This window comes from Orycteropus afer, unplaced genomic scaffold (assembly GCF_000298275.1).
Source record: "Orycteropus afer afer isolate SDZICR_OR568_19922 unplaced genomic scaffold, OryAfe1.0 scaffold00610, whole genome shotgun sequence".
Classification (NCBI taxonomy): domain Eukaryota; kingdom Metazoa; phylum Chordata; class Mammalia; order Tubulidentata; family Orycteropodidae; genus Orycteropus; species Orycteropus afer.
In genome coordinates, this window is record NW_006922197.1 from 920,271 (window position 1) to 947,064 (window position 26,794).

The following is a 26,794-nucleotide window of genomic DNA, read 5'->3' on the forward strand; positions in this document are numbered from 1 at the left end:
TTGCCCTTGCCATCCTCAGGCCTCCCATCTTGTAGAAAGGACTAATGGCATGATGAAAATTCAATTAGCCAAACTGTGAATCCTTGAACTTCTCTTGGACTAAAGTACTTCTTTTAATCCTTCTGAATTTAAGAGCTACTCCATTTGGACCCATAAATTAACTTCATATGAAATTGTTACTGAGAGAGCTATTGCTTTCCCTTATTTTTCAGCTTTCTCTGATTCTAATTTGATTTGATCTAAAGTACTAAAATATTGTCAGTCATTAATGCAGTACTCCAAAAAGCACCTGCCACAAGTTGAAGCTTTCAATAAAACTTAAGAATTACCTGTATTACTTACTATTGAAGCAGTTGATTATGTACACTGGACAACACACCAACTTCAGCCTCACTGTAAAGTACCATAAGTAGTCCTCACTAATTCTTGTGCTGCTATATTACAGGGAGGTAAGACTTGGAACCACCTACCCCACCTTAAGGAGCTCTGGTAGCATAGTGCCTAAGGCACTTGACTGCTCACCAGAAGGCTGGCGGTTCAAACTCACCAGTCACTCCTCGGAAGGAAGGTTGGGCAATCCTACTTCCGTAGTGATACTGCCTCGGAAACCCAAGGAGGGGTCGCTATGAGTCGGGGCCGACTCGACAGCAAACAACAACACCACCACCCCACCTTAAGAAGGCCAAACTTCCTAACTGAGCTGTTCAACATATGGAAGGACTAAAATTTAAATAAACTGTGAACAGAAACAAGCAACATTGGAGGGAGATAGCTCCTTCCAAGATCACCAACCAAACCACACATAAGTGTTTGAAATTACTGGACTTTGTTTAATACTTACTGATTTTGAAATTGCCTTATTTTCAAACTGGGGCTTATTGATTGGTAAGAACTTTCTGTGAAATTGATATTTTTGCAAGTTTTATACTTACAGACTTTGTTTTTAATTGCCTTATCATACTACTATAATATCTCCTGTTTTGGAATCTTATTTCCTTATGGAAATAAGAGAGATATTTTTTCTTCACTGTCATTTTAATTTTGCTTGCTTTGTTGTATTACTCTTAGATTTATTTGCTTTATTATGAAGCCCTTCTTAAGTTTTATTTCACTACTGCCAGAATTTCTATTAATGCATAGGAAAATGCTTTTGTTATATTAGCCCAATCAATAGCTAATGTAGGTACTTTGAGTATTGAAACTGTCATCCCTTTCCAACGGCTGTACATAAAAATTCAGATCTGTTCACTTCTTTTATATTACACTGTTGCTTGGTACCCTGTACTACCATTAAGCTCAATGTCATCTGTAAGTGGACCGTATGTGTCAGATTATGGCATCCTCCTGGATTGCTAATCCACTTTCAGGTACCATGATGCAAAGAGGACATGAAGGTGGTATCTTCTAACCTCCTCTAACTTCACAAGAGGAAGACAGAATCAGCAGCAGCAGCCCAAGGCTTATTCCTATAAGGCCAGACATGCCACCACCCTCCTGCCTTTCACCAATTCTGACACCAACTGTCCCTCCCACGATACTTAAGCTCTGACTGGAGCTTAAGCCAGGGGAGTGATTTCTCTGCCGGTTTTGATAAGTTGTTGCAGTGGCCACACAGAACTCACAGACAATACTCACAATTATGGGGTTTATTAGGGAAGTAACAGACTACAATTCAGGTTCAAGAATGCACTCAGGATACAGTTCTTCAATCAGGACAGTCTCCCCTCATCTGTGCTCTCAGGCACGCCTCTGTGGCCCTTGGCCTCTTGGCCTGGCCTCTGCCTCTGTTGGCCAGGTAGGCTTGCCACTCTGTCCCATGCCTCTTGCTTCCATTGCCACCATATCTCTGCTGGAGCATCTCTGCTGGGGCGTCTCTCGGCCAAGGACGTCCAGCACAGGGATCTCGGGTTCAACATCGTGCTCCACTTCACCTCTGGCTCTTCTCTCTCGATGGCAGTGAGATCCCCTTTCTGCCTCTAGGAGGGCTCATTTTAAGCCTGGCAGAGTGACAAAACTAACCAATCCCAACATCAGAGTTCTATACACCTTATTTGCATGGTCCCACCCAGTAATCCAGTGAGAGTTACAAAGACTCTGGCTCCAAAAGCCATACCAAGTAATTCACTGCACCTCATGTGATTTAATATAATCCAACCCATAACATCTCACCAAGTTGTAAAACTATTACGAGCTTGCTTTATGCAACCCACCAAAGCTCACCTCATTTGCCACATTGGCTGTTCACTCCACCATGGAGAATTCTGATACTCCTTGTTGCCAGATTGCAAAATAAATAAATAACTCAGTATTCCCCTCCCCCTTTGTATTAGAATTAGGTTCCAACACTCCTTCAAGATGGGGCAGTTTTCCATTTGTGATAACTCTTTAACAGAATGTTGGCTTGAAGAAGCTAATCAAAGCATCACATTCCCACACAATTATAGTGGAAATAACATTTATGTTCCTTATGGACATATGTTGTGTGGAGGGACAGATTATGCCACAAAAAAGGAATCAAAGCCAAGTAAAGAGCCTTGTGTTTGGGCTTCACCTCATTTAGATGATGGAGCATGATGGCTCAGTGCACTCTCGGCCTTTCTTCATTTACTTTCTTATTTCATTGTGATTTGCGTGGAAGTTTATAGAGCAAATTTGTTTTCCATTCAACAGTTCATACATATTTTGTTTTCTGACATTGATTGCAATCCTCACAATGTAACATCTCTCTCCATGCTCCCTCCCTGTGGTTACTGTTTCTCTGTGTCCTTCTTTCCTTTGCATTCCTGCCCTCTGAGCTATCTCCCTGTGCAAATACTGCCCTTCTGATCTCCCATGGTTGATTGTTTTAAGGAGTGCACCTCCCTGGTGTAACTCTTCACCTTGTAGGCCTGTGTGATGTCCGGCTGGAGCTTAAGCCAGGGGAGTGATTTCAATTCTAGGCCTAAAGGGTGACTCGGGGCCATAGTCTTGGGAGTTTCAGCAGTCCCCATCAGACTAGTAAGCCTAGTCTTTCTATGATTTTGAGTTTCGTTCCATAGTTTTCTCCCACTCTATCCAGGATCTCCAATTTAGATCCCTTTCTGAGTGGTTGGCAGTGGTAGCTTAGCACCATCTAGTTCTGGTCTCAGGGTCATGTAGGTGGTGGTTCCCATGGTTCAACAATCCCTTTGACTAATTGTTTCTGTGTATTTTTTATTTTCTTCATTTGTATTCGCTCCAGACAAGGAGACACCCGTTGTTGCATCTTAGATGGCTGCGCACAAGCTTTAAAGACCCTGGTCACTACGCACCAAAGTAGAACAATGCTTTTGTGTAGTATTTTATGCCAATTGAGCTTGATGTCCTCTATGACCATGGTCCCAAGTCCACAGACCCAGCGACTCACTCTCTCAAGGTGTTTGGCTGTGGCTAAGAATTTGTCATAGCTTTGCTTCCTGGAGAAGTGCATTAAATGCTGGGCTGCTAATGGAAATGTCAGCAGTTTGAACCTACCAGCTGGTTCTCAAGAGAAAGATGTGTCAGTGTGATTCTGTAAGGATTTACAGCCTTGAAAACCCCTGAGGCAGTTCTGCTCTGTCCTGTAGGGTCACTATGAGTCAGAATTGATTTGACAGCAGCAGGGTTTCTTTCTTTCTTTCTTTCTTTTGGTTATTAGCAATTATGGGGGGCGGGGCAGAGAGTGGGATTCTCTCTATAGATAGTAGGGACTTGTTATTCTTGGTGATGGGAAGGTTAACACTGAATGAGAGTGAAGTGTATACTGCCTGATGCAGGTAAATGATGTTGCTGAAATGCACAAATAAAAAAGGACCTCTTGGTAACTGCTATGGCATACGTAATTTTGAAACAAAAGCAAAAACAACCAAAAAATATGTGTGGGTATATATACGTGTATGTAACCATATATATATCAGGTTTTTATGTGTGAGTATGTATGTGTGTTCATACATGTATATGCATATGCATCTATGTAATTGTATGCACATACAGTCATACATAAAATAAAGCACATACTGAGCACAGTTACAGATAACTTCCTAGATGTAATCAGGCACCTTGTGGGATTGATTTTCTGGGTTTGAAGGATTAGGACATGGTCTTGTGGAGTGTTTTGGTCAGTCGGCATAATATAGTAAATAAAATTATGTTCTAACATCCTAGTTTGCTGAGTAATGTCTGGGATTTGAAAAGTTTGGGAGCAGCCATCTAAGATGCAATTATGAGTCTTTACTCATCTGGAGGGAAACAGAAAGAAGGAAACCAAAGACTCAAAGAACTAGTCACATGGCAAATGGTTTACATAAACCACAGCCTCATCTTCCCTGAGCTCAGCCCCATCTACCTACCATCCTTTCCCATCAGGGCCACAATAGATGGAACCTGACAGAATGGGAGAAAAGTGTGGAATAGAACCTCAAACTCCTACAAAAACAAAAACAAAAAACAGACCAGCGGACTAGTTGAGACCCCTGGGCTGACTGTCCTGATGTACTCTTCAGTTCTTTACTGAAATTTACCCCTGATGTCACTTTGTAGCTAAATAACAGATTGACTTACAAAGCAATGAATATCATTGCTTTGAATAATATGACAACAAATGTTCAAATATTACTTCAACATAAAAATGAGAGTGTAAGGAGGCAGGGAAACTAGATTAATAAAAACAGAATAACTAGAACTGAAATAATGAGAATGTTCATGCAGTGTGAAGGATGTAACCAATGTCACTGATCAGTTCTGTAGAAATTGTTGAATGGGAACTTAAATTGCTGTGTATACCTTTACTGAAATCAACTATCATTTAAAAGATAATTTTTTTAAAAAAAGTAAAGTTAAATTATAACAGGTATATCAATATTTGTACATGCAAGTATGTGTGGGTGTCAGAATTGTCACCATGGATTTAGTCCTCTTGATAGAACATCTCCAAACACCCAATTTTGAAATAAGGTCTTGTTCATAGGCACCAGGGCTTAGGACTTCTACAGCTGATGAAGACCAAAATGAGCCCAAGAGAACCACATGATCATATTAATTGATGCAGGAAAGGCATCTGACAAAATCCATCTTTATAAAAATGCTGAAGAAAATAGGAATAGGAGAGAAAGTCTGCCACATAATTAAGGGCATATATGTAAAACCAATAGCCAACATATTTCTCAAATGGAAGAGCCTGAAAACATTTCCCTTACAAACCAGTACCAGACAAGGATGCCCGTTATCACCACTCTTTATCAATATTGTATTGGAAGTCCTTGCCAGGGCAGTAAGGCTAGAAAGGGAAATAAAAGGCATCTAAACTGGCAAAGAAAAAGTTAAACTATCCCTATTTGCAGATGATATGATCTTATACATAGAAAATCCCAGAGACTCAGTAAGAAAATTATTGAAACTAATTGATAGTTTCAGTAAAGTGGCAGGGTACCAGATCAACATACAAAAATCAGTCAGATTCCTTTACATTAATGAAGAGAACCCAGGAAAGCAATACCATTTACGATAACCACCCAAAGGATAAAGTACCTAGGAATGAATCTAATCAGAAACACAAAAGACTCATACAAACAAAACTACAAGACACCGTTACAAAAAATCAAAAGAGACCGACATAAATGGAATACTATACTGTGCTCAGGGAGCTCTGGTAGCGTAGTGCCTAAGGCACTTGACTGCTAACCAGAAGTTTGGCAGTTCAAACCCACCAGCCACTCCTCGGAAGGAAGATGGGGCAATCTACTTCTGTAGTGATACTGCCTCAGAAACCCAAGGAGGGGTTGCTATGAGTCGGGGCCAACTTGACGGCACGTAACAACAACAACAATACTGTGCTCATGGATAGGAAGTTCTAATGTCATGAAAATGTCAATACTACCAAAAGTAACCTACAGATATAATGCAATCCTGATCTTTCCCTAAAGAGATGGAAAAATTAATCACCAAATTTATATGGAAGGTAGAGATACCCAGAGAAGCAAGCACTATGGCAGAAGAAGAAAGTAGGAGGCCTCACACTCCTTGATCAGAAAAGCTACTACACAGCCACAGTCATTAAAGTAGTCTGGTAGTGGTACAATGAAGACACTGAGGCCAACAGAACAGAATTGAGAATGCAGAAATAAATCCACCCACCTATGGACAGACAGCTTATTTTTTTTACAGAGGGCCAAAAGTCATTAAATGTGGAAGATAGTCTCTTTAATAAATGTTGTTGTTGTTATGTGTCGTCGAGTCGGACCCGATTCATAGCGACCCCTCCTTGGGTTTCTGAGGCAGTATCACTACGGAAGTAGATTGCTTTAATAAATAGTGCTGCCAAAACTGCATATTCATTTGCAGAAAAATTATACAGGACCTGTATCTGACACCATATATAAAATAAACTCAAGTTGGGTCAAAGATCTGAATGTAAAACCTAAAATCATAGAGACCATCAAAGAAGAAATATGGACAAACTTAGATTTTCTCATTTGGGCCTAAATATAATATAAAATATAACTAAAAACACACAAACATCAGAAGACAAAATAGATGACTGGAACCTCCTAAAAACTGGACCCTTATACGCATCAAAAGATTCCCCCAAAAGAGTAAGACGAGAACCCACAGACTGGGGAAGATATTTTGGCAGTGACATAACAGGCAAGACATTAGTCTCTAAAATGTATAGAAAAGTTCAGCACCTTAACAACAAAAGAACAAAAATTCCAATTAAAAGATGGGCAGAGGACATGAATAGATACTTCACCAAAGAAGATATTCAGGCAGCTAACAAACACCTGAAATATTTGCAATCCTTAGCCATTAGAGAGATGCAAATCAAAACAATGAGATATCTTGCCACCCCAGCACTAATTGTTTGTTGTTGTTATTGTTATGTGCCCTCGAGTCAGACCCTACTCATAGCGACCCCACCTTGGGTTTCCAATGCGGTATCACTAGGGAAGTAGATTGCCCAGCCTTCCTTCTGTGGAGTGGATGGTGGGTTTGAACTGCCAGCCTTCTGGTTAGCAGCCAAGTGCCTTAGGCACTATGCTACCAGAGGTCCTGTTCTGGTTACCTAGTGCCGCTCTAACAAGAAATATACCACAAATGGAATGGCCTTAACACATAGGAGTGAGTTTATTCTTGTAATTAGGAGGCTTTAAGTCTAAGTTCAAAGTGCCAGAGGGGCTGGGTGAAAGCCCCTCAACCTTTGGGTCCAGCTCTGCCTCCTGCTCACAGCCCACTGGAGCTAGAGGCTTTTCTTCACTCAGGTCCTGCCTGCTGAGGCTGAGAAGCCCCCAGGTTGACAAGTAAAATGGCACAAGTCCCGATGTTACAAAACCACATGGCTGGCCATTAACTTAAGTCAATTTTAAGTCCCGAGGTCAGCTGAGCATAGCAGGCTGCTGTGCAACGACACGGCTATATGCAGGGTCCAAGTGCGCCATAGGCTAGACACGATTCTCAAAGCTTCTCCTTATATATAGGAAGCAAACCACATACCCAAAGGCAGCTACCCAGCTGCTTGTGGTAGATCCCACCATGGAGCTGATTGCCAGTCTCCTCATGGGGATTAACTACCACCAGCTGCCCAGCCACTCAACCAGGCCCTGCCAAGTTGACACACAAACCAAACTACCACAGCTCCTAATAGCAAAGTTAACAACAACAAATGTTGGTGAGAACGTGGAGAGACCAGAATGCTCATAAGCTGCTGTTGTTGTTGTTGTTGTTGTTATGTGCCGTCGAGTCGGCCCCGACTCATAGCGACCCCTCCTTGGGTTTCCGAGGCAGTATCACTACGGAAGTAGGATTGCCCAACCTTCCTTCCGAGGAGTGGCTGGTGGGTTTGAACCGCCAGCCTTCTGGTTAGCAGTCAACCTGCTGTTAGGAATGTAAAATGGTGCAACCACTGTGGAAAATGGTATGGCACTTTCTTAAAAAGCTGGAAATAGAAATAACGAATGACTCAGCAATCCCACTACTAGGTATATATATTAGAGAAATAAGAGCTGTGATACAAATATATGCACACTCATGTTCATCACAGCACTATTTCTAATAGCAAAAAGATGGAAACAACCTAAGTTCCCAGCAACAGGAGAACAGATAAGCAAACTACCGTACCTGCACACAATGGGGAAAAAACTACGTTATCCAGAATGCATTGGGCGTGAGGGGTTAGCAAACATCCGACAAGCTGCTGGCCATTTTCTGCGGACAATCGGAGGGGGGCGGGACTTCCACGCTGTTAGTAACATACGTCATCTGCGTGAGACGGTTCTCCCAACATCCGCATCGGGCCTGGGGGCGCTGTTCTGTCGTGTTCTTTCTGCTTGGCTTTGTGGGACCCCCGTGTCTCCACCTTTGTAGGAGCCATGAGTTTCCTATAATAGGGGTGTCTTCTGGATCCCCACTGGTTCCTCGGGCTCCTGTTGCCGTCGCCCCTGCCAGCCGTTCCCGCAGCCCTGGAGGCGGCGCCCTAGGTCTTCTGCCCCTTGACACCGGGAGACTGAGGCCCGGAGTGCGAGTCTGCCGAGGTCACCCCGTTTCTGACGGGGCAGCCCGCGAGTTCCGGCCCGGCCGCCAGCCTCTGCAGCGTTGCCGCTTTGTCCACTGGGTCCCCCAATGGCGGCGGCGCTGAGGGACCGGGCGCAGGTGAGTGGAGGGTGGGCTTGGAATTGCTGCTCCGCTGCTCGGTCGCAGAGGGCTCCTGGCCGGTGGGCCGGAAGCCGAGGAAGTCGCTGGATTTCTCGTTGCAGCTGTTTGTTCCCGGCAGCTGGCGCCGGCTGGCCGTTTGCTTCATTCCCAGGCTTAGAGGAGTGTCAAGGAGCCACGAAGCACAGTGGTTAAGCGCTCCGTTGCTGCGGAAAGGTGGGCGATTTCATCCCACCCAGCGGCTCTGCGGAGAAAGCCCTGCCGGTCTGCTCCACTGAAGATTACAGCCTAGGAAACCCTGTGGGACAGTCGTACTCTGTCACTTGGTGTTGCTATGAGTGGAAATAGGCGCCTCGTGACCACAGAGGAGAGTATAAAGATGCTCTTCCCAGGCGTCCGTCACGTAAAATGAATCCAAAGTCCCTGTCGTAGCCTGCAATTCCCCACCCAGTCCTCCCTAGCCGACGACCGCCGACCTTGTCTTCTTCCATTCTTTCCTTGCTTACTGCTCTCCAGACCCACTAAGCTGGCCATGCCGAGTTCGCGTCCACCTCCCAGGCTTTTCCTCGTAGTTACCTCTGTTGTGGACACCGTAGTGGATCTCTTTAAGCCATCCCTTCATGTCCTTCTGGCTCAGCTCAAATGTTACTCCTTGGAGAGGCCTTTCCTAGAAGTTCAGGATAAAGTAGCCTTTTTCTGCTGGCTGGTGGTCTGGCATTTTTGAGTAGGGAATCTTTAAAAGCCCGTTGGGTTGAGGTTTCTCAAGATTTTGTTGGAGCAGAGATGAGAAATAAGGACAAAAGAAACATACTAGCTGGCCTTCATCAAGTCGTTGGTGTGAACTGAGGGACAGGCATAAATTATGAGTCACCTCATTTCATCCTCACCTTCTCAATTAGGTTCTGTTGTCTTTGTTTTACACAAGAACTCAAGGCTCAGAGAGGTTATGTTACCTGCACAAGGTCACACAGTGCTTAAGTAGCAGAAACATGTAACTAGCATGCTGACCACCAGAGTCTGTTTTTACCTCTTCTTCTATCCACAGTGGGCTGAGTTGTAGTGGGGATGACTGCTGAAGTGAACTTTCTAAGGCAGACAGTATTCCTCCAGCCAGTCTTGTTGGGTACGAGGGTGTGTGTATGTGGGGGCATTCAATGAAAAGGGAAGTATGTGGACAAGCACAACTTATAGTGATTGTTTCAGGTGGCTGTGAGGGCCTGAGTGATTGCCATGGTCATCCCCACTCACCCCACACACACTTCTGCTGAGATTGGTCCTGGGAAGGTGAGAGTGTGTGGTCCCTTGCTGGATGTTATCCCACCCTCAGCCAGAGGCCCGTGTTCTCATGACAGTGGCCTACATTGTCCCTGCCACTCATGTTTCTTGGTCCTGAGTGTTCTGGCCTCTGGGCTGCCTGCTGTGAGGACTCAGGAAGGATAAGGGGGCCGGTGGTTCACTGTCAGTCTCCTTGAGAGTCATCCAGGCCCAAACAGAGCCAGGGATGCAGGGAGCTGCCCAGTTCCCGCCACTCCCCAGGCAGGTGCCACCTGCGGGGGCTTGTCTGTGAGTTCAGTGATGACAGCTCTGCTCCTCTGCCCATGTTCACAGACATGCTTTCAGGAGTGGCTTAGTGGATTTAATTATTGGAAATTCTTCCCAACCTTACTCCTGTGGATTCACTTTAGTGAAGGAGGAGGCTCTGGAACAGAGGACCTGCATTCTAGTCACAGGATGCTTTGGGATGATGGTGATGGCAGGTCCCCCCATTCAGTCTTCCTGGAATGAAGGCCTTCACTTCACAGAGTGGCTGGTTAGGTCACCTGCCTACGTCAGACGTTGGTGACTGGGATGCAGTTTATAAACAGGACACCAATGCATCTCACCCTCGCTGGGAGCCAAAACCGTATGAGAAGTTTGAAAATCCACTGGTTTACATACCTTCCCCTCAGAGATTGTGTTTCAGCCAGTCTGCAAATGGGGACCAGACAGTCCTGGGGGCTCTGATGCAAAGGAGATTGAGGCCCACTGACTTGGACCAGAGTCACATGTTCGGGTGCTGTGGTTAAAGCATTGGGCTGTTAACCAGAAGGTCTACAGTTTGAACCCACCAACTGCTCTGGGAGAAAAGATCTGGTGATCTGCTTCCATGAAGCTTACAGTCTAGAAAACTCTGTGGGGCAGTTCTGTTTTGTCCTATACAGTTGCTGAGTTAGAATTGACTTGATGGCAAACAAAAACAACATCCTCTTTTATCATTATATATCATAGTGTATGTGTGTACCCTTGTGGGGGTAAGTTTGTGTGTCAACTTGGCTGGGCCTGGTTGAGTGGCTGGGCAGCTGGATGTGGTATTCCTCATGATGAGACTGGTAATCAACTCCATGGTGGGATCTACTGTGAGCAGCTGAGTAGCTGCCTTAGGGAATGTGGTCTGCTTCCTGTATATAAGGAAAAGTCTTGGGGCGTGGTCTCTAGCTTATGGTACACTTGAACCCTGCATGTAGCCGTGTCGTTCAGCAACTTGCCATGCTCTGCTGACTGTGGGACTTTCAGTGGACTTGAATTAATGGCCTACCATGTGGTTTGGTAACATCGGGACTGTGCCTTTTTACTTGTCAACCTTGGGTTTGTCAGTCTCAGTAGCCAGCAGCTGTCTGAGTGAAAAAAAGCCTCTAGCTTCAGTGGGCTGAGAGCAGGAGGCAGAGCTGAAGCTCAAGGTTGATGGGCTTTCACCCAGCTCCTAGAGCCTGGCACTTTGAACTTGGAATTAAGCCTCCAAACTCTAAGAGAATAAACTTCTGTTTGTTAAGGCCATCCCATTTGTGGTATATTCTTGTCAGAGTGGCACTAGGGAACCAGAACAACCCTCCACAGCATTTAATATTTTTTCATTCTCACATCGGCCTTGCCATGATCATTCACATACATACGTCCTCACATACATGTATAGGGGATCATTCATATACATGTGTCCTCACACACATGTACAGTGCTGTCTCTTGATAATGGGGTATGGGTGGGATTGTTGGATTATGGGTAAGTAAATATTCAACTAGAAAAGGTGATTGCATTGCTTTACAGTGTTAGGCCAATCTGTACTTCCACCAAGAGAGTATGAGAGGTTCTATTGGTCTGTTTTCTGCCCAATACTACATTTTACAAAGTTCCTTAATTTTTTTTCCAAGCAAACAGGCACAAAATAGTATCTCATGTGGTCTTGATTTTCATTTCCTTATTGCTAAAGAGATTAACCCCTCAACATGTATAGATACATATTTGCTAATCTGTATCATCTTTGAAATGTCAGCTCATGATAATTGCCTATTGACTATGAGATGTCCTTGCTGAGATCAAACTCAACACACACACTGTTATTACCACTGTGTCCACCCACTCTCTGGACTGTGAAGAAGGCTCTTCCCTGTCTCATCCTGTCCCTTTCGTCTCCCTTCCAAGCTAGGAAAGAGGCAAGATCAGGAAAAGAACTGCCAAACCCAGGTTTCAGAGATGTCAGAGTGTAGCAGGCACAGAGGCACTATTTCCATCTTGATCTCACTGTGTGGTGGCTTGCTTTGTTCTATGTTCGCATTACTAACAGGCCCTTTTCCACGTCTGATGTTTTTCAGGGGACAAAGCAAGACTTGAGACCACAGGGCCAACCACTTCTGAGCTGGTCTTTTCTGATAAAGCCTCAGTTCAGGGACGAATGACACAGGGAGCTTCCAAGGACTCCCGGCTAGGTCAAGGATCAGGGATCAGGAGTGGGCACTGAAATGCAGGACCAACACATGACATCAGTGGAAGACTCCCAGAAGGAGCAGCTCCCTGGGAAAATGAGCCCTGAACATGATGGTCTGGGGACAGACAATGATGTGCATTCAAGGATTCTACAGGCAAGAGTCTCTCCTGCAGATACTTTCCTTACCAATAAGTCACATGGACCCAATAAAGATCCCATAACTCCTGAAGAGAGAAATCCCTGTGTATGCAGGGAATGTGGAAAAGTGTTTAAGAAGAGACACCTCCTTACTCAACATGAGTGGATTCACTCTGGCATGAAGCCTTATCAGTGCACAGAGTGTGGGAAAACCTTTAGCAAGAGCACAAACCTCCTTCAGCACCATGTCATCCACACTGGGGAGAAGCCCTATGAGTGCACAGAGTGTGGGAAGGCCTTCAGCCTCAGGTCATATCTTGCAAGACACCAACAATTTCACACAGGGGAGAAGCCCTATGAGTGCACTGAGTGTGGGAAGGCTTTTAGCCACAGGTCACATCTTGCACAGCACCAGCGGATTCACACTGGGGAGAAGCCCTATGAGTGCACAGAGTGTGGGAAGGCCTTCAGCCGCAATTCGTACCTTACACGACACCAGTGTATTCACACTGAAGAGAAGTCCAATGAGTGCCTCGAGTGTGGGAAGGCCTTCAGCCGCAAGTCACACCTTGCACGGCACCAGCGGATTCATACTGAGGAGAAACCCTATGAATGCACAGAGTGTGGGAAAGCCTTCACCCAAAGTGCACATCTTGCACAGCATCAGCGAATTCACACTGGGGAGAAACCCTATGAGTGCAGTGAATGTGGAAAGACCTTCGCCCACCTCTCCACTTTTGTCTTGCATAAGAGGAGCCACACAGGAGAAAAACCCTTTGTGTGCAAGGAGTGTGGGAAAGCCTTTCGTGATCGGCCAGCCTTCATTAGACACTACAGTATTCATATGGGAGAGAAGCCCTATGAGTGCATCGAGTGTGGGAAGGCGTTCAACCGCAAGTCACACCTCACTCAGCACCAAAGGACTCATACAGGAAGGAGCCTTATCAGTATGACAGATGTGGGAAGATCTTTCAGGGGGCAAAACCCTGTCAACATCCAAGGACTTCTATTGGGACCAGACTCTTTAAATGTAACCACTGAGGAGAATCTTTGGCCAGAGGAAACATCTTACTCAGCATCTGATCATTCATGCCAAATGAGAAGTTCACAAGTGTCATCCCTGTGAAGAAGTGTTCTGTCACAGATCATACCAGTCATCTAAGGATCATACTAGAAAGTGACCCGTCCAGAGTCTGACTCTACGTCTGAGCATTCATCCAGAAGAGAGACCTCATTGTTATTGTTCCTTTAGGAAAATCTCCAGCCATATTCGTCTTAATTTACTCTGCATTGTTATCTCAGGAATATTTAAACCTACAACAAGTAGGCAGATGTGACACCTCATAGGACCAGTGGCAGGAGTGGCCCTGAAGGGCACAGGTTGGACCTGGGAAGGTCACACAGCTAATTTTTCTCACTGGGGTTCCTCAGCTTCTTTATTCCTGTAGAGAAACTTCTCCAAGTCAACTATGACAGTTTTCTAGGGGTTGAATTACAGGTAAAACAAAACACATAGCTAAAGTAGGAGCTCTGGTAGCATAGTGGCTAAGACACTTGCCTGCTAACCAGACGGCTGACGGTTCAAACTCACCAGCCACTCCTCGGAAGGAAGGTTGGGCAATCTTACTTCCGTAGTGATACTGCCTCGGAAACCCAAGGAGGGGTCGCTATGAGTTGGGGCCGACTCGACGGCACATAACAACAACACAACAAAGTAAGTTAAAGAATCATGATCAACTGAGAAAAACATAGTATTTTTCAGCTTATCAAAGACTGTGTGAAGACTTGCTTTAAAATAAAATGACTAGAATTTTAATGGGTAAACCAGGATGTGTACATGCAAGTATCCATGGGTGTCATAATTATCACCATGGACTTGGGCCGGTGATGCTGTCTTTAGTCTGGGAATTTTGGAATCCCTCCATTTGAGCATTTTTTTAAAAAGCTGTATTTGATGATCATTGTTACATTAAAAATACATTGTACACAAGCTTGAAAATAAACATGTACTCACACTGAACCCTCTGAGTCCTTAAAATGACCATGTGTGGTTTGCACTGCCACTGTAGGCATTCTGTATTCTTTACTCTTGTCTCATTATTGTTGAGTGCTCCTGTTAGTCCTTTTGCTCCATGTTTGACAATTCTTCACCAATTCCTTGGCCCAAAATACTTACTTACAAGACGTTTGCAAAAAGGACATGGGGGCAGCACCCTTTGACTCCTAAGTTCCTGGGGTGGGGTGGGGGGGAGACAATCACCATCAACAGTTCAAGGCTTATTCATATGCTACTTCCTAAAATGGATGAATGTTGACCAATTCTTTTAGTATGGTGACTGTATTCCTTCCGTCACCTTTTGATGTCCTACCCTAATCTCACTGGCGTCGATCCAGATCTGACTCATAGCGACCCCTCCTTGGGTTTTCAAGGTGGTATCAGTACAGAAATAGGTTGCCCAACCTTCCTTCTGAGGAGTGGGTTCAAACCCACCAGCCTCCTGGTTAGTAGTCAGATTTCTTAGGCACTACGCCACCAGAGCTCCTGTCCTACCCTAGCAGTCCATAAATCTTTGTGAGAAATACAAAGGCTTAAATCATGAAAATATTTAAGGAGGTAAAGAAACACATGCAAATGGACATGTATTATTGCATCACTGTTTTAACACTGATTTTGCTTTTTTTTTTTAAAGCTGCTTCATGAAGTTTATTTTCTTCGGGGTATCGTTGGTCAGGGAATTTTGGAATTCTTCCATTTAATAATATCTTCAAAGATCCAGTATCATAACATTCATAGTTATTAGGGGTTAAGACTTCCAAATGCTATGAGGAGCAAAACCAGCCCAGCATCCCTACTATGTATATGTCTTTTTGGCTTTGTACCTCAATGAGGAAGGGGAGTTGGAATATCAACCAAGGAGAGATGAAAACAAGCAAACGGGAGTGATGAGCTATTGTTTTGACCTGGGTGGACCGACCCCTTTTTAAGGGCAGACGGCGGCAGAGTGAAGCGGGTGTGGATACTCAGGATCCTTGACTTCTTGTCACCTGCCTCAAGAAAAGGGGCCCCTTTTCCTTTCCTGTAAGTTGGTAAGAATTGATGACTTTGGTTGTCTGCTGGATAAGAGGAAATTAGCAGTGTGTATCTGTCTCAGCCCAAGGAAAATGGCCTTTATTGTGACTGAAAATTTCAAATCCCATAGTAAGAATAAACGACTGGGAAAAGGCCTCAAGGTTGGCACTGGCAGGGAGCTTCATGGTACGGAATTGGATTGGACTGCAAAAGAAGGTCCTTACCGTGGAAGCCATGGGATCGTTTGGGGTTAATATTAGGGGGAGAAACTAAGCTCAGATAAAGAAAGGAAAAACAGTAAAGAACCTCTGCTAGAGATTCATCCAAATAGTGTCTTTTCTGTCAACAGGTCTGGATTGTAATTTCTTTGCACAGGTGGCACTGTAGTCCTTACTTCTCGAAACCTTCAGGGCCATCCATCAGAAAACCAAGAGAAAAACCTGGATATACAGCGGTGTCAGGAGATTTTCTATAATATACATCTGAGATGACTGGCAGAACTACTAACATGGCTTTGTGGGTTTCCTGTCCCCAACCACTCAGCGTTGGACCGGTCCGGGGTTGATCCATCGGCAATGTATTCTCCGTCTACACTCGTTTTCTCGGTTTCAGCGGGAGTTACCAGGACGGCTTCACAGCAGCTCCTTTTTCTCCCCGACTGTGCACCCACTCTCAAGAGGTGGGTCTCCAGACGAGTGTGCGTTTACTTGAAGACGTGTGGTAAAAAAACAGAAGCTGCCTAAAGTGCGTCTGGGCCTGTGCTACTCCAATAACGGTCTAGAAAAAGGGCGTTTCCTGCGGCTCACGCCTGTGGGGGCGGGACTTCCTGCGTTTTGCGGGTTACGTCATGTATCTGCGGCCGTAGAGTTTCTCGGGCTGTGGGAACCAGAGCCTTGGGTTGGGTTTGTTACCTTAGGGACCGGGACCGTAAGGACGGTAAGGAGGACAGGTCCCACTCCCACGCCGTTGGAGAAGCCGGACCTCCTCCTGTCGGGTAACGGGGACGTCCGCTGTGCGCTCGCTCGCCCAGATTCGGGGCCCGGGACCTGAACGCCCCTTACATCGGGGAGACTGCGGCCCCGGGTGCGAGTCAGCCGAGGTCGTCCCACGCGGGGTAGGAGTAGGGCCGCTGGGCTCGGGGCCCCGATAGCTCTCCTGTCCGGGCCCTGCCCTGCACAGGGTCCCGCGATGGCGGCGGCGCGGCGGGACCAGGCCCAGGTGAGTGGGGGTGCATTCGGAATCGCTGCTCTCCGCCAGGTGGGAGACGGCTCCTGGGCGGCTGGAAGGGAGGAAGTCGCTGCGTTTCTTTCTGCAGCCGTTCGCTCAGTGCGAGTGGAGGTGGCTGGCTCCTTGTCATCCTCAGTCCTGCAACCGTGTCGGGCCTCTGACGGCTGCTCCGTCAGTGATTGGAGGATGAGTGAGAACCAGGGAGGCCCAGTTGCCACTGGTGGTAGTGTTGTTTTCATGGCCATCTTCATCTTCTGATAGCTCACGGAGCTTCCTGTCCTGTTCCCTAACGACACCCATTATAGGAAGCTTTTGTACCTTGTCGTGATGTCTGGTCGTTTCTAGCTCATAGCAACCCCCAGCATCCCAGCATCTAGCTAGACCCTCGGGAGGTGCTGGGTGGTTGGGCCTCAATGAGTCTCTCTGCACCTTGACTGTGGACAGACAAGCTCTCAGCCCATCCAGCAGGCTCAAATCAGCACCACTGCCTCTCTTTGACTTGCCAGATGTCTGTGACCTTTGAGGATGTGGCCGTGACCTTCACGCGGGAGGAGTGGGGGCAGCTGGACCTGGCTCAGAAGACCCTATACAGGGAGGTGATGCTAGAGACCTGCAGGTTCCTTGCCTCACTGGGTAAGGCCTCACCTCTTCACCATGCGGGGGACCCCACAGAAAGGGGACCTTTTGCCCTCCTGCGTCAGGTCTACTGGGCCGGCCTCCTTGCACCCCACTGAGGGATTAATGAGGAAGAAACTTACTTCCTCTAATGGTTCACAGGGTGAAGTGGAAGGAGACAGGCTGTCCAGGGCGGATTTTCAGCCGGGCCCCATGAAGGGAGGTGTAGAAACCCAGAGGAAGTACGAGCATCATGTCCTGGCTTCTGAGTCCCTTGTCTTGTCTTCTCACTGTGGGTGTGTTCCATCACTGTCTTTTCTGTCTTAGCAAGTCTGTGACTGGAATTGGTCACCTCAGTCCTTATTGTCTGAGGCTCCCAGAGTCCTTGGATCTGCTTTTATCTGCAAGTCTGTATGTATGTATATATGTTTCTTTCCATCTGCAGCTGTCCACTGTGAGGTCGTTCTTTTTTTTTTACTCCTTCACTTTTTACTGTGATCTGGGTGAGGTTTTACAAAGCAGATTTGTTTTACTTTCAAAGGTTCATGTGCAGCTCATTCTGACATTGATTACAGCCCCCACAGTGGAATAGCTCTCCTCCTACTTCCTCCCTGTGGTCACCCTTCCCTGTGTCCTTCTTGTCTATGCATTCCTGCCTCCCTACCTTTCTCCCTGTGCAAATGCTGCCCTTCTGATGTCCCATGGTTGATTGTTCTAAGGAATGCATCTCCCTGGGGTAGGTTTCAGCTCATAGGCCTGTCTATTGTTTGGCTGAGAGTTAAGCTGTGGGAGTAAGTTTAGTTCCAGGCCTGAAGGGTGACTCGCGGCCACAGTCTGGGAGTCCAGGCCTGATGAGTGACTCAGGCCACAGGTTGGGGGTGCGCGGGCATTCTTGAGGCAGGGAGTGGCCACAAGTTCATGTTCTTCTTCTTTTTTTTTTTTTCTGTTTTTTTTTTTTTTTATTATTAGGATTTGGGTGAAGATTTACAGAGTAAATTCACTTTTCATACAGCAGTTCACATATACTTTGTCTCATGTCATTGACCAAAATTTACAATGCAGCAGCTCCCCTCCCACTTCCTCCCCATAGTTACCTCCTCCCAGTGTCCATCCCTTCATACTCTTCTGCACCCTGAGCTATCTCCCTGTGCATAAGCAGCCTTTCCTTCTCCCATGATTGTTCTCTCCAGGGCGTGTGTCTACTTGAGGTAAATGTTTAACTCACATGCCTGTACTTTGTTTGGCTGGAAACCACAGTTGTGGGTTCAATTCCAGACCTGAAGGGCAGCTAGGGGCCATAGTCTCAGTGGTTAGTTACACCAGGCTCCATTGGACCAGCAAACCTGGTCCCCACCTTCTTTTTTTTTTTGCCTCCAAATGATTTTGAGTTTTGTACCACATTGTTCTCCCTCTTTATGCAGGATCTCCTACATCCCTTCCAAGTGGAGGGCAGTGGTAGCTGGGCACCATCTGGTTCTTCTGGTCTCATAGTTGTATAGGTTGCAGATCGGATGGTGTACCAGTCGCTAGGACTGATTGTTTCCATTAATTTTGGTTTTCTTCTTTCTTCTTGACGAGGAGAGACCTGTTGTTGCATCTAGATGGCAGCTTCCTAGCTTTTAAGGTCCCAGTCGCTATTCGCCAAAGTAGTAGGTGGAACAATGTTTTGTATAGTATGTTATGCCAATTGAGTTTGATGTCCCCTGCGACTATGGTCCCAAGCCCGCAGGATCAACTACTCGGTCCCTCTGGGTAGCTAGCTGTGACAAAGTAATGACCATAACCTTGCCCCTTGTCAGCTCTACTATACACCTGGGAATTCTGATCATTCACACAAGTTCATGTTCTTCTTGACTTTCCTTTCTTTACTCCACACTCCATGTAAGGAGTACACCATTCAGCTTTGCCTTGGTCACACATTTCCCTGTTCAGTTGTCAGGGACACAGGGGAGGTGTTTTCCCAGACAGAGGTGAATCAGGCAGGGCCCCCAGGAGGCCTCTGCTATCTATGCCATCCAGTGTTCTGAATAACATGGCCTGGGTTATGAGGCATCTTCGTTCCTTGGAACCTTCATGTCCTGACTCCCTCAGATGACTGAGGATCAGGATGCAGTTTGCACATCGTGGATAGCAGTGCTTTTCACCTGCCCTGGGATGCAAAATCACCCAAGCTCACCCCTCAGAGGTGCGCTGTCAGTGGGTCTGTGAATGGGAACTAGACAGCCTCAGGGGGCTCTAATGCATAGGCAGATTAAGGCTCACAGACTGGGATTAATGGACAACTCCTTCCGGAAGGAGGGGCTGTTCCTTGGGTGCCGTGGCTATGTGTGAACAGTGCTGGATTCTGCAGGCTGCAGGTCAGAGGGGCGGGTTGAACAGCCAGCACGACTGTCTGTGTACAGTCTTGGGGCCCAGGGATGGCATTTGCGCCCCGGGTTGGTTCTAGGTCGGTATTATGTTGGCTTGGATGGAAGCAGCCTCATTCTGAGGCCTTGTTTCCACCCTGAAGTCCCAGATTACATTAAGAGATTTTATTTCTCCTCACAAAAGTCTCTGTCCTCCCCTTTCTCTGTGAACAGGGTGTTCTATAACCAAACCAGAGCTGATCTATGAGCTGGAGCTGAGGCAGGAGCTGGGGGCTGTGAAGAAAGACCTGTCCCAGAGCACCTGTCCAGGTGGGTGACTGGGAGCCAGACAGTAGGGGGTCCTTGTAGACCTCACAGAGATTGCTGACACTGTATCCCCTTGGGAAGCCTCCTGTTGTTACCTCTCTGGGAACGTGGCACCATGGAGTCTTTTGACCCATGCATCCTCTGTCCTCCCACCCCGTCAGAGTCTCACACTCTTGGGGAAGAATGGGCTGCTTGAGGTAAAATCAGGCTCTGGGCTCCCTCCACTTCAGACCACCCATCTCTCCTCTCTCTCCCCTGTCCCCCAGACTAGGTCACGAGCTAGAAGGACTCTGTCCTTTTTCATTGACTACCCCCTAGGGCCTTTCTTTTATCATCAGCCATCCCAAGCTCGTGGGTTTCTTAATTATCTATAATGGCTCCCCAAATCCACAGAGACTGTTACCTGTACTCACCCAACCAAACCTACTGCCATAGAGTCAGTGGCATGGTCCTAACTGCCCTGTGAGGCAGCCTCTGGTTTTGTCCCTATTGTTTAGAAGAGGAAGTGAAGGCATAGGGAATTGAGTGGCTTACAGGGTACCACAAAACTAGTGTTGAGTTCTCATGGGCCTCGTTTTTTTTGTGGTTGGAGACCAAGATCTTCAGCATAATGTTCAAGTGGCTTTGAACTTTTTTTTTTGCACCTCAGACGTGGAGATTTAGAGTAATTATAAACCTTGGTTAATGACACATTCTCATCATTGGTCCATGAATAACCCTGATTCAATTATTTTTTTTTCCTCATTCATTTATTTTTTAAAATAATACACTGAATATCATTACCCACCCAGGCATGAAAACATTGTGTGTGTGTGTGTGTGTGTGTGTAGTCTCTGACTTAGGATGTGTTTTACTTACAGCAAACTGCAAGCATTGGTTTTTTTTTTTTGGTGGGAGGGGAGGGAGTATATCTTTCAGTTAATAATGTTAGTTTTTACATCTTATAGTTGCAGCATGCAATTTGCTGATGTCATTCTCAGATGTTCACTCACAGATGTTCAGTGTTGTGATTTACTGTTTAAAATACTGCTAGAGTTGTAAAGATACTGATAATGAAAGACAATAATAATGAAAACTACAAAAAAAAATCTGAGGTGTTCACCTTAGGTCATGAGCAACTTAGGAAAACATCATGGGAAGGGAACCCTAGTGCAAGTCCGACTACCTGGATTCTGGTTGCCTCTGTCTCTGTGCTGCTCTGACTACCTGGATTCTGGTTGCTTCTCTCTCTGCTGCTTCTCTTCCCCATCCCTGTGTGTCCTCCAGAGAAGTAACATTTTCCTGAATCATGGGTTTATTATCCCGTTCCTTTTTTTTTTTCTTTTTGATGGAAAGGTATTATATATAGATTCATTTTTTTTTTTTTTAATGAAAACAACAAGCATTCGGAATTTTATTAGTCAAAACAGTCATTATCAATATTTTGGTATATTTCTTTCAAGTTAGTTTTCTCTTTCATGGACTGAACTCATTTTCTTTAGTAGACATTGGAATCATCAGATTTTCAGTTCCTTGCTGGGTAAGATCTCCATTTACATGGGTCTTCTCTAATGTCTTCAAGAGAAGGAGTATGTTTTTCTCCATCAGGTTGTGTCTCTTTCACTAGGCTTTTCACCCAGCTTTTTGTCAGGCACACCACACTCAGTGTGCCCACCCAGAACTTAGATCTTGTTCAATTCTGCCTTACAAGCCCCATCTTGGGAGTGGAAATGCTCATCCTCATTGTGACCCAAGTCAGAACCTTGGGAATCAGCCTCCCCTCTGCCCTGCACACCTTGGCTTTCTCAGTGGCCGTTCCTGGGTTTGCTGAAGACCATGTGACTTTGTGCCTTCTGTGTGCTAAGGTTGCAGTGTTCTTCCCACTCTACCTGGTAACTTGTCCCTGTCACTGAGGCCCCAGCTTTTTGGATGTCTTCTGTGACATTCTCCAATCTCTTTTGAAGTCACCCATCTGGGCTACCCTAGGTTCCTTTTCCCTAGGTTCCTCCAGTATCTTGAAACATCCTGACTTGGAGTATGCTTACCACAGTGTCAGAATTACTGTGTACCCTTGAACCTGGTGTTGACTGTGCACAAGGGTCTCTACTCCAGACCCTCCGCCCCACACTCACCCACTAAATTTCCCTCTAAAGATTTCAGGAGTCTAAGAACCAGAAAGGAAAGAAATGGCAAACTTGGGTTTCAGAGATGTCAAAACACAGAAGGCACAAAGGTAATATTTCCATTTTCATGTTCTCGCGGAAGTGATGATTTTTTGTCTTCTGTGTTAACATCACTAATACTAATTACTAATCACAAATTTTGCGTCTTGAAGTCCTTTCAGGTGATAGTGAAAAGCTTGGGACAACAAAGCCTGTCACTTGTCACCCAGCCTTGCCTGAAGAAGTTTCACTCCAGGACCAGTTGAGGCAGGGAGCCTCAAGAAACTCCAGGCTGGAGCGAGCCAAGGATCTGGAGGAGCTATGGAACATTCAAGAAGGGCACTTGAAGCCAAGGATAGAGCCCCAGAAGGAGAAGATGCTCCTTGGGAACCTAAGCCCTGAACACTACAGTATGTGGACAGACGAAAATGTGCCTTCAGGGGTTGTACAGAAGCAAGTCTCTCCAGGAGACATTCTCCTTAAACCTGATACAAGTGGACCAGTAAAAGATCCTTCAGTTCATGAAGAAAAAAATCCCTATAAATGCACGGAATGTGGGAAAGCATTTAATAAGAACTGCCTCCTTGTTCGACATGAGCGGATTCACTCTGGCATGAAGCCCTATGAATGCACAGAGTGTGGGAAGACCTTTAGCAAGAGCACACACCTCCTTCAGCACCATGTTATTCACACTGGGGAGAAGCCCTATGAGTGCAGAGAGTGTGGGAAGGCCTTCAACCGCAGGTCACACCTGACACGGCACCAGCGGATTCATACCGGCGAGAAGCCCTATGAGTGTGGTGAATGTGGGAAGGCCTTCACCCACCGCTCCACGTTTGTCTTGCATAAGAGGAGCCACACTGGGGAAAAACCCTTTGTGTGCAAGGAGTGTGGGAAAGCCTTTCGTGACCGGCCGGGCTTCATTCGACACTACATCATTCACACGGGCGAGAAGCCCTATGAGTGCATTGAATGTGGGAAGGCATTCAATCGCAGGTCATACCTCACATGGCACCAGCAGATCCACACTGGAGTGAAGCCCTTTGAATGCAACGAGTGTGGGAAAGCTTTTTGTGAGAGTGCAGACCTCCTTCAACACTACGTCATCCACACTGGGGAGAAGCCCTACAAATGCAGCGAGTGTGGGAAGGCCTTTAGCCGTAGGGCACACCTCAAGCAGCACCAGCGGATCCACACTGGGGAGAAGCCCTACACATGCAGTGAGTGTGGGAAGGCCTTCACGCACTACTCCACCTTTGTCTTGCATAAAAGAACCCATACTGGAGAAAAACCATTTGAGTGCAAAGAGTGTGGAAAAGCCTTCAGCGATAGAGCAGACCTCATTCGACACTACAGCATCCACACTGGGGAGAAGCCCTATGAGTGTGTGGAATGCGGAAAGGCCTTCAACCGCAGGTCACACCTTATGCGGCACCAGCAGATCCACACAGGGGAGAAGCCCTATGAGTGCATCGAGTGCGGGAAAGCCTTCTGCCGGAGTACCAATCTCATCCGACATGCCATCATCCACACTGGGGAGAAGCCCTATGAGTGCACTGAATGTGGGAAAGCCTTCAGCCGCAGCTCCTCCCTCACTCAGCATCAAAGGATTCATACTATGAAAAGTCCTGTCAGTGTGACAGATGTGGATAGACCTTTCACAAGTGGGCAAACGTCGCTCAACATCCAGGAACTCCTACTGGAGAAGGATTTTTTTAATGTAACCATGGAGGATAATCTTTGGCCAGAGGAATCATCTTATTCAGCATCTGATTGCTCATGCCAGAGGGAAAGGCCACAAGAGTCAACCAAATGAGGCAACATTTTGTGGTAGATTATCGTTTGTTATCTAAAGAGAAATTTTAGAAATTGACCCATCTAAAGTCAGCATCTACATCTGAGAATTTATCTGGGACAGAGACCCAGTGGTTTTTGTGCACTTAGGATAATCTCTAGCAACATCTTTTCCCTTACTTTACACTGCAGAGTTATCTCAGGAATATTTTTAAAGAGCAATAGGGAGGTGTAGAAGGACAGAGGAACAAGTGGGCACAAAGCTGCTTTCACACTTTCTGCCAAGCTTGTGACGATTTGTCGTTCCTTCCTTGTTTAGGGAGACGGGAGTGTGGTTACAAAGGTAAAAGATCTCATCCCTGTGATGTGGACACATGTTCACTGCTGCCCAGTGTTAGGAGACTCAGGGCTGAAAACACTGAACATCTTTGTCCATGAGTATTGCGTCTGGTCTTGAGGAGCCTAAGTCTTTATGATTAATATGAAGTCTTGAGGAAATACTTTCCTATTTAAGGACCTAAACATGTACATATGAATTGGTACATTTTACTGCACCACTCAAGACCTTAAAGTCTTTGATTTTTTAAAAACAAACCACTTCCTCGTGTGTTTGGCCTACCCACACTCACATTTTTTCTAGATCCCTAAGTTGTATATGTGTGTGTGTGTTTCTCCTTTATTTTTGCTGGGGTATAGAGATGATAGTTTAATTGTGTGATCTTCCCAATTGAGTAGTCTTCATTGTCTTCTCACTCAGATTCCTCAGCTTTATTAATCCTCAGTAGAGAGGCTTCTCCAGACCTACATAGCAGTTTTCAAGGGACTGACTTAGCACTAAAACAAAATAAAACATATAACTGAATTAAAGGATCATTATATGCTCTGGGGAAAACCAACCAACCAACATAGAGATAGAAGATTTTTTTTACTTTTAAAAGATTGTCTGAGGCCTTGCTATAAGTTGAAGTGATGGGAATTTCCCCAGACAGAGCAGCATGTACACATGCAGGTCTGTGTGAGTTCACAGTTACTACCATACTGTCAGTCATTGATGGTGGTATTTTGTTGTTCCTCCTCTGGTATGTTCTTAAAGCCTGGGTTCTGAGCTACGTGCTGTAGTATTACCTTAAATTAAAAAAAAAAAAGTAAGCTATGAAAATAATTATGTACCCAGTCTGAAACTTCTAGAGCCTTCTGAAATGACCACATGTGGTCTTGCATCACAGTTGCAGTGAGAAGTGATTCTGTGTTGCTTTAACACTTGTCTCTGTTGTGAATGTACCATGTAGGTCTTGTAGGTGACATGTCTGAGGATTCTTTGCCATGCCCAAGGCCCCAAAGTTTGTATTCTTCTAAATGGTTTGTTCTACTTTACATTTCTGATCATATTTGAATTCACTTACGTATAATGGTGTGGAGTTGAGGTTGAATTTGTTTCTCTTTTTTATTTATTTTTAATCTATGGATGTTCAGTTGTTGAAAAGTTTGTCTTGCCTTCATTGGTCAAAAAGCAGTCGGGCATATTTGTGTTGATCGTTTCTTGATAACCTTCCACTGACATACATGTGTGACCCTCTGTCAGTACCACAGTGTCTTGTTCAGTAAATCTTAAAATGGGTAATATGACTTCTCCTTTTTTTTTTTTTTTAAATATGTATGTAGCTTTCCTAGTTCCCTAGAGAAGACAGCGTATCTGGTAAAGTAGGTCAGCAAAAAAGAAGATGACTTACGACGAGATGGATTGACACAGTGGTTGCAACAGTGGGCTCAAACATAGGCATAGGTCAAACAATTGTCAGTACAGTACAGGACCAGGCAGTATTTCATCCTGTTGTATGTAGGGTTGCTCAGAGTTGGAACTGACTCAGCGGGACCTGACAATGGTGCTAATAACAGTAAAAAATCCAGAGGAACTGTTATTGTTAAATGCCATCAAGTCTGTTCCGACTCATGGTGACCCTATGAAACGCTGCCTAGTCCTACACCATCCTCACCATCGTTGCTGTGTTTGAGCTCGCTGCAGCCATTGTGTCAGTCCATCTCATGGAGAATTTTCCCCTTTTTTGCTGACCCTCTACTTTACCAAGCATGATGTCCTTCTCTAGGGACTGGTCCCTCTTGATAATGTCCAAAGTAGTGAGAGACAGTCTCACGTCTTACATGTTTTAGGATATGCTTATCTCTCTATACAAAACACATTGGGATTTTGGTAGAAGCTGCATTAAGCCTACTTGAACCTTGCTGTCCAGGATTTCTAGTGGCGCTCACTCATGTAGACATTGTTGACCTCTCATGTTGCTGCCTTGAGTCTTCAGCCCCTCTGGTAGTGAGCTGCTGCATGGACCAAGTCAGTCGTCATAAATCATATTGTTAGCTAGTATTGACTGTCTGGCATGGCCAAGGCTCCCAGGTAAACAGAGACACTCTTAACAGGCAGGGCATTCTGAGGGCTTACAGGTAAACTCCCTCAGAGGAAAAGCTCAGACACTTCTTTGGGTGAGGATAATCCAAGGCTCGCTGACAGCAAAGCATCCTTTGTGTGGGTGTCCACACTGATCATAGCATTCCGACACAATACAGCCAGGTAGAATATGCCTCATGTTGGGAGGAGTCCCTGTGGGCAGAGTTGGATCGAAGAAGGAGTCCCTGTGGGCAGAGTTGGATCGAAGGAGGAGTCCCTGTGGGCAGAGTTGGGTCGAAGGAGGAGTCCCTGTGGGCAGAGTTGGGTCGAAGGAGGAGTCCCTGTGGGCAGAGTTGG

The 26,794-nt window shown here is 45.8% G+C and overlaps 1 protein-coding gene across 1 annotated transcript in view; it reads left to right on the forward strand.

The window, feature by feature from the left end:
* Nucleotides 1–26,794, forward strand: part of LOC103210421 — a 606,668-nt gene that overhangs the window by 550,066 nt on the left and 29,808 nt on the right. The window contains 3 exon segments of the mRNA XM_042783036.1: nt 8,508–8,512; nt 12,632–13,455; nt 22,770–23,793. Coding sequence (XP_042638970.1) covers nt 8,508–8,512; nt 12,632–13,455; nt 22,770–23,793 — 1,853 coding nt within the window.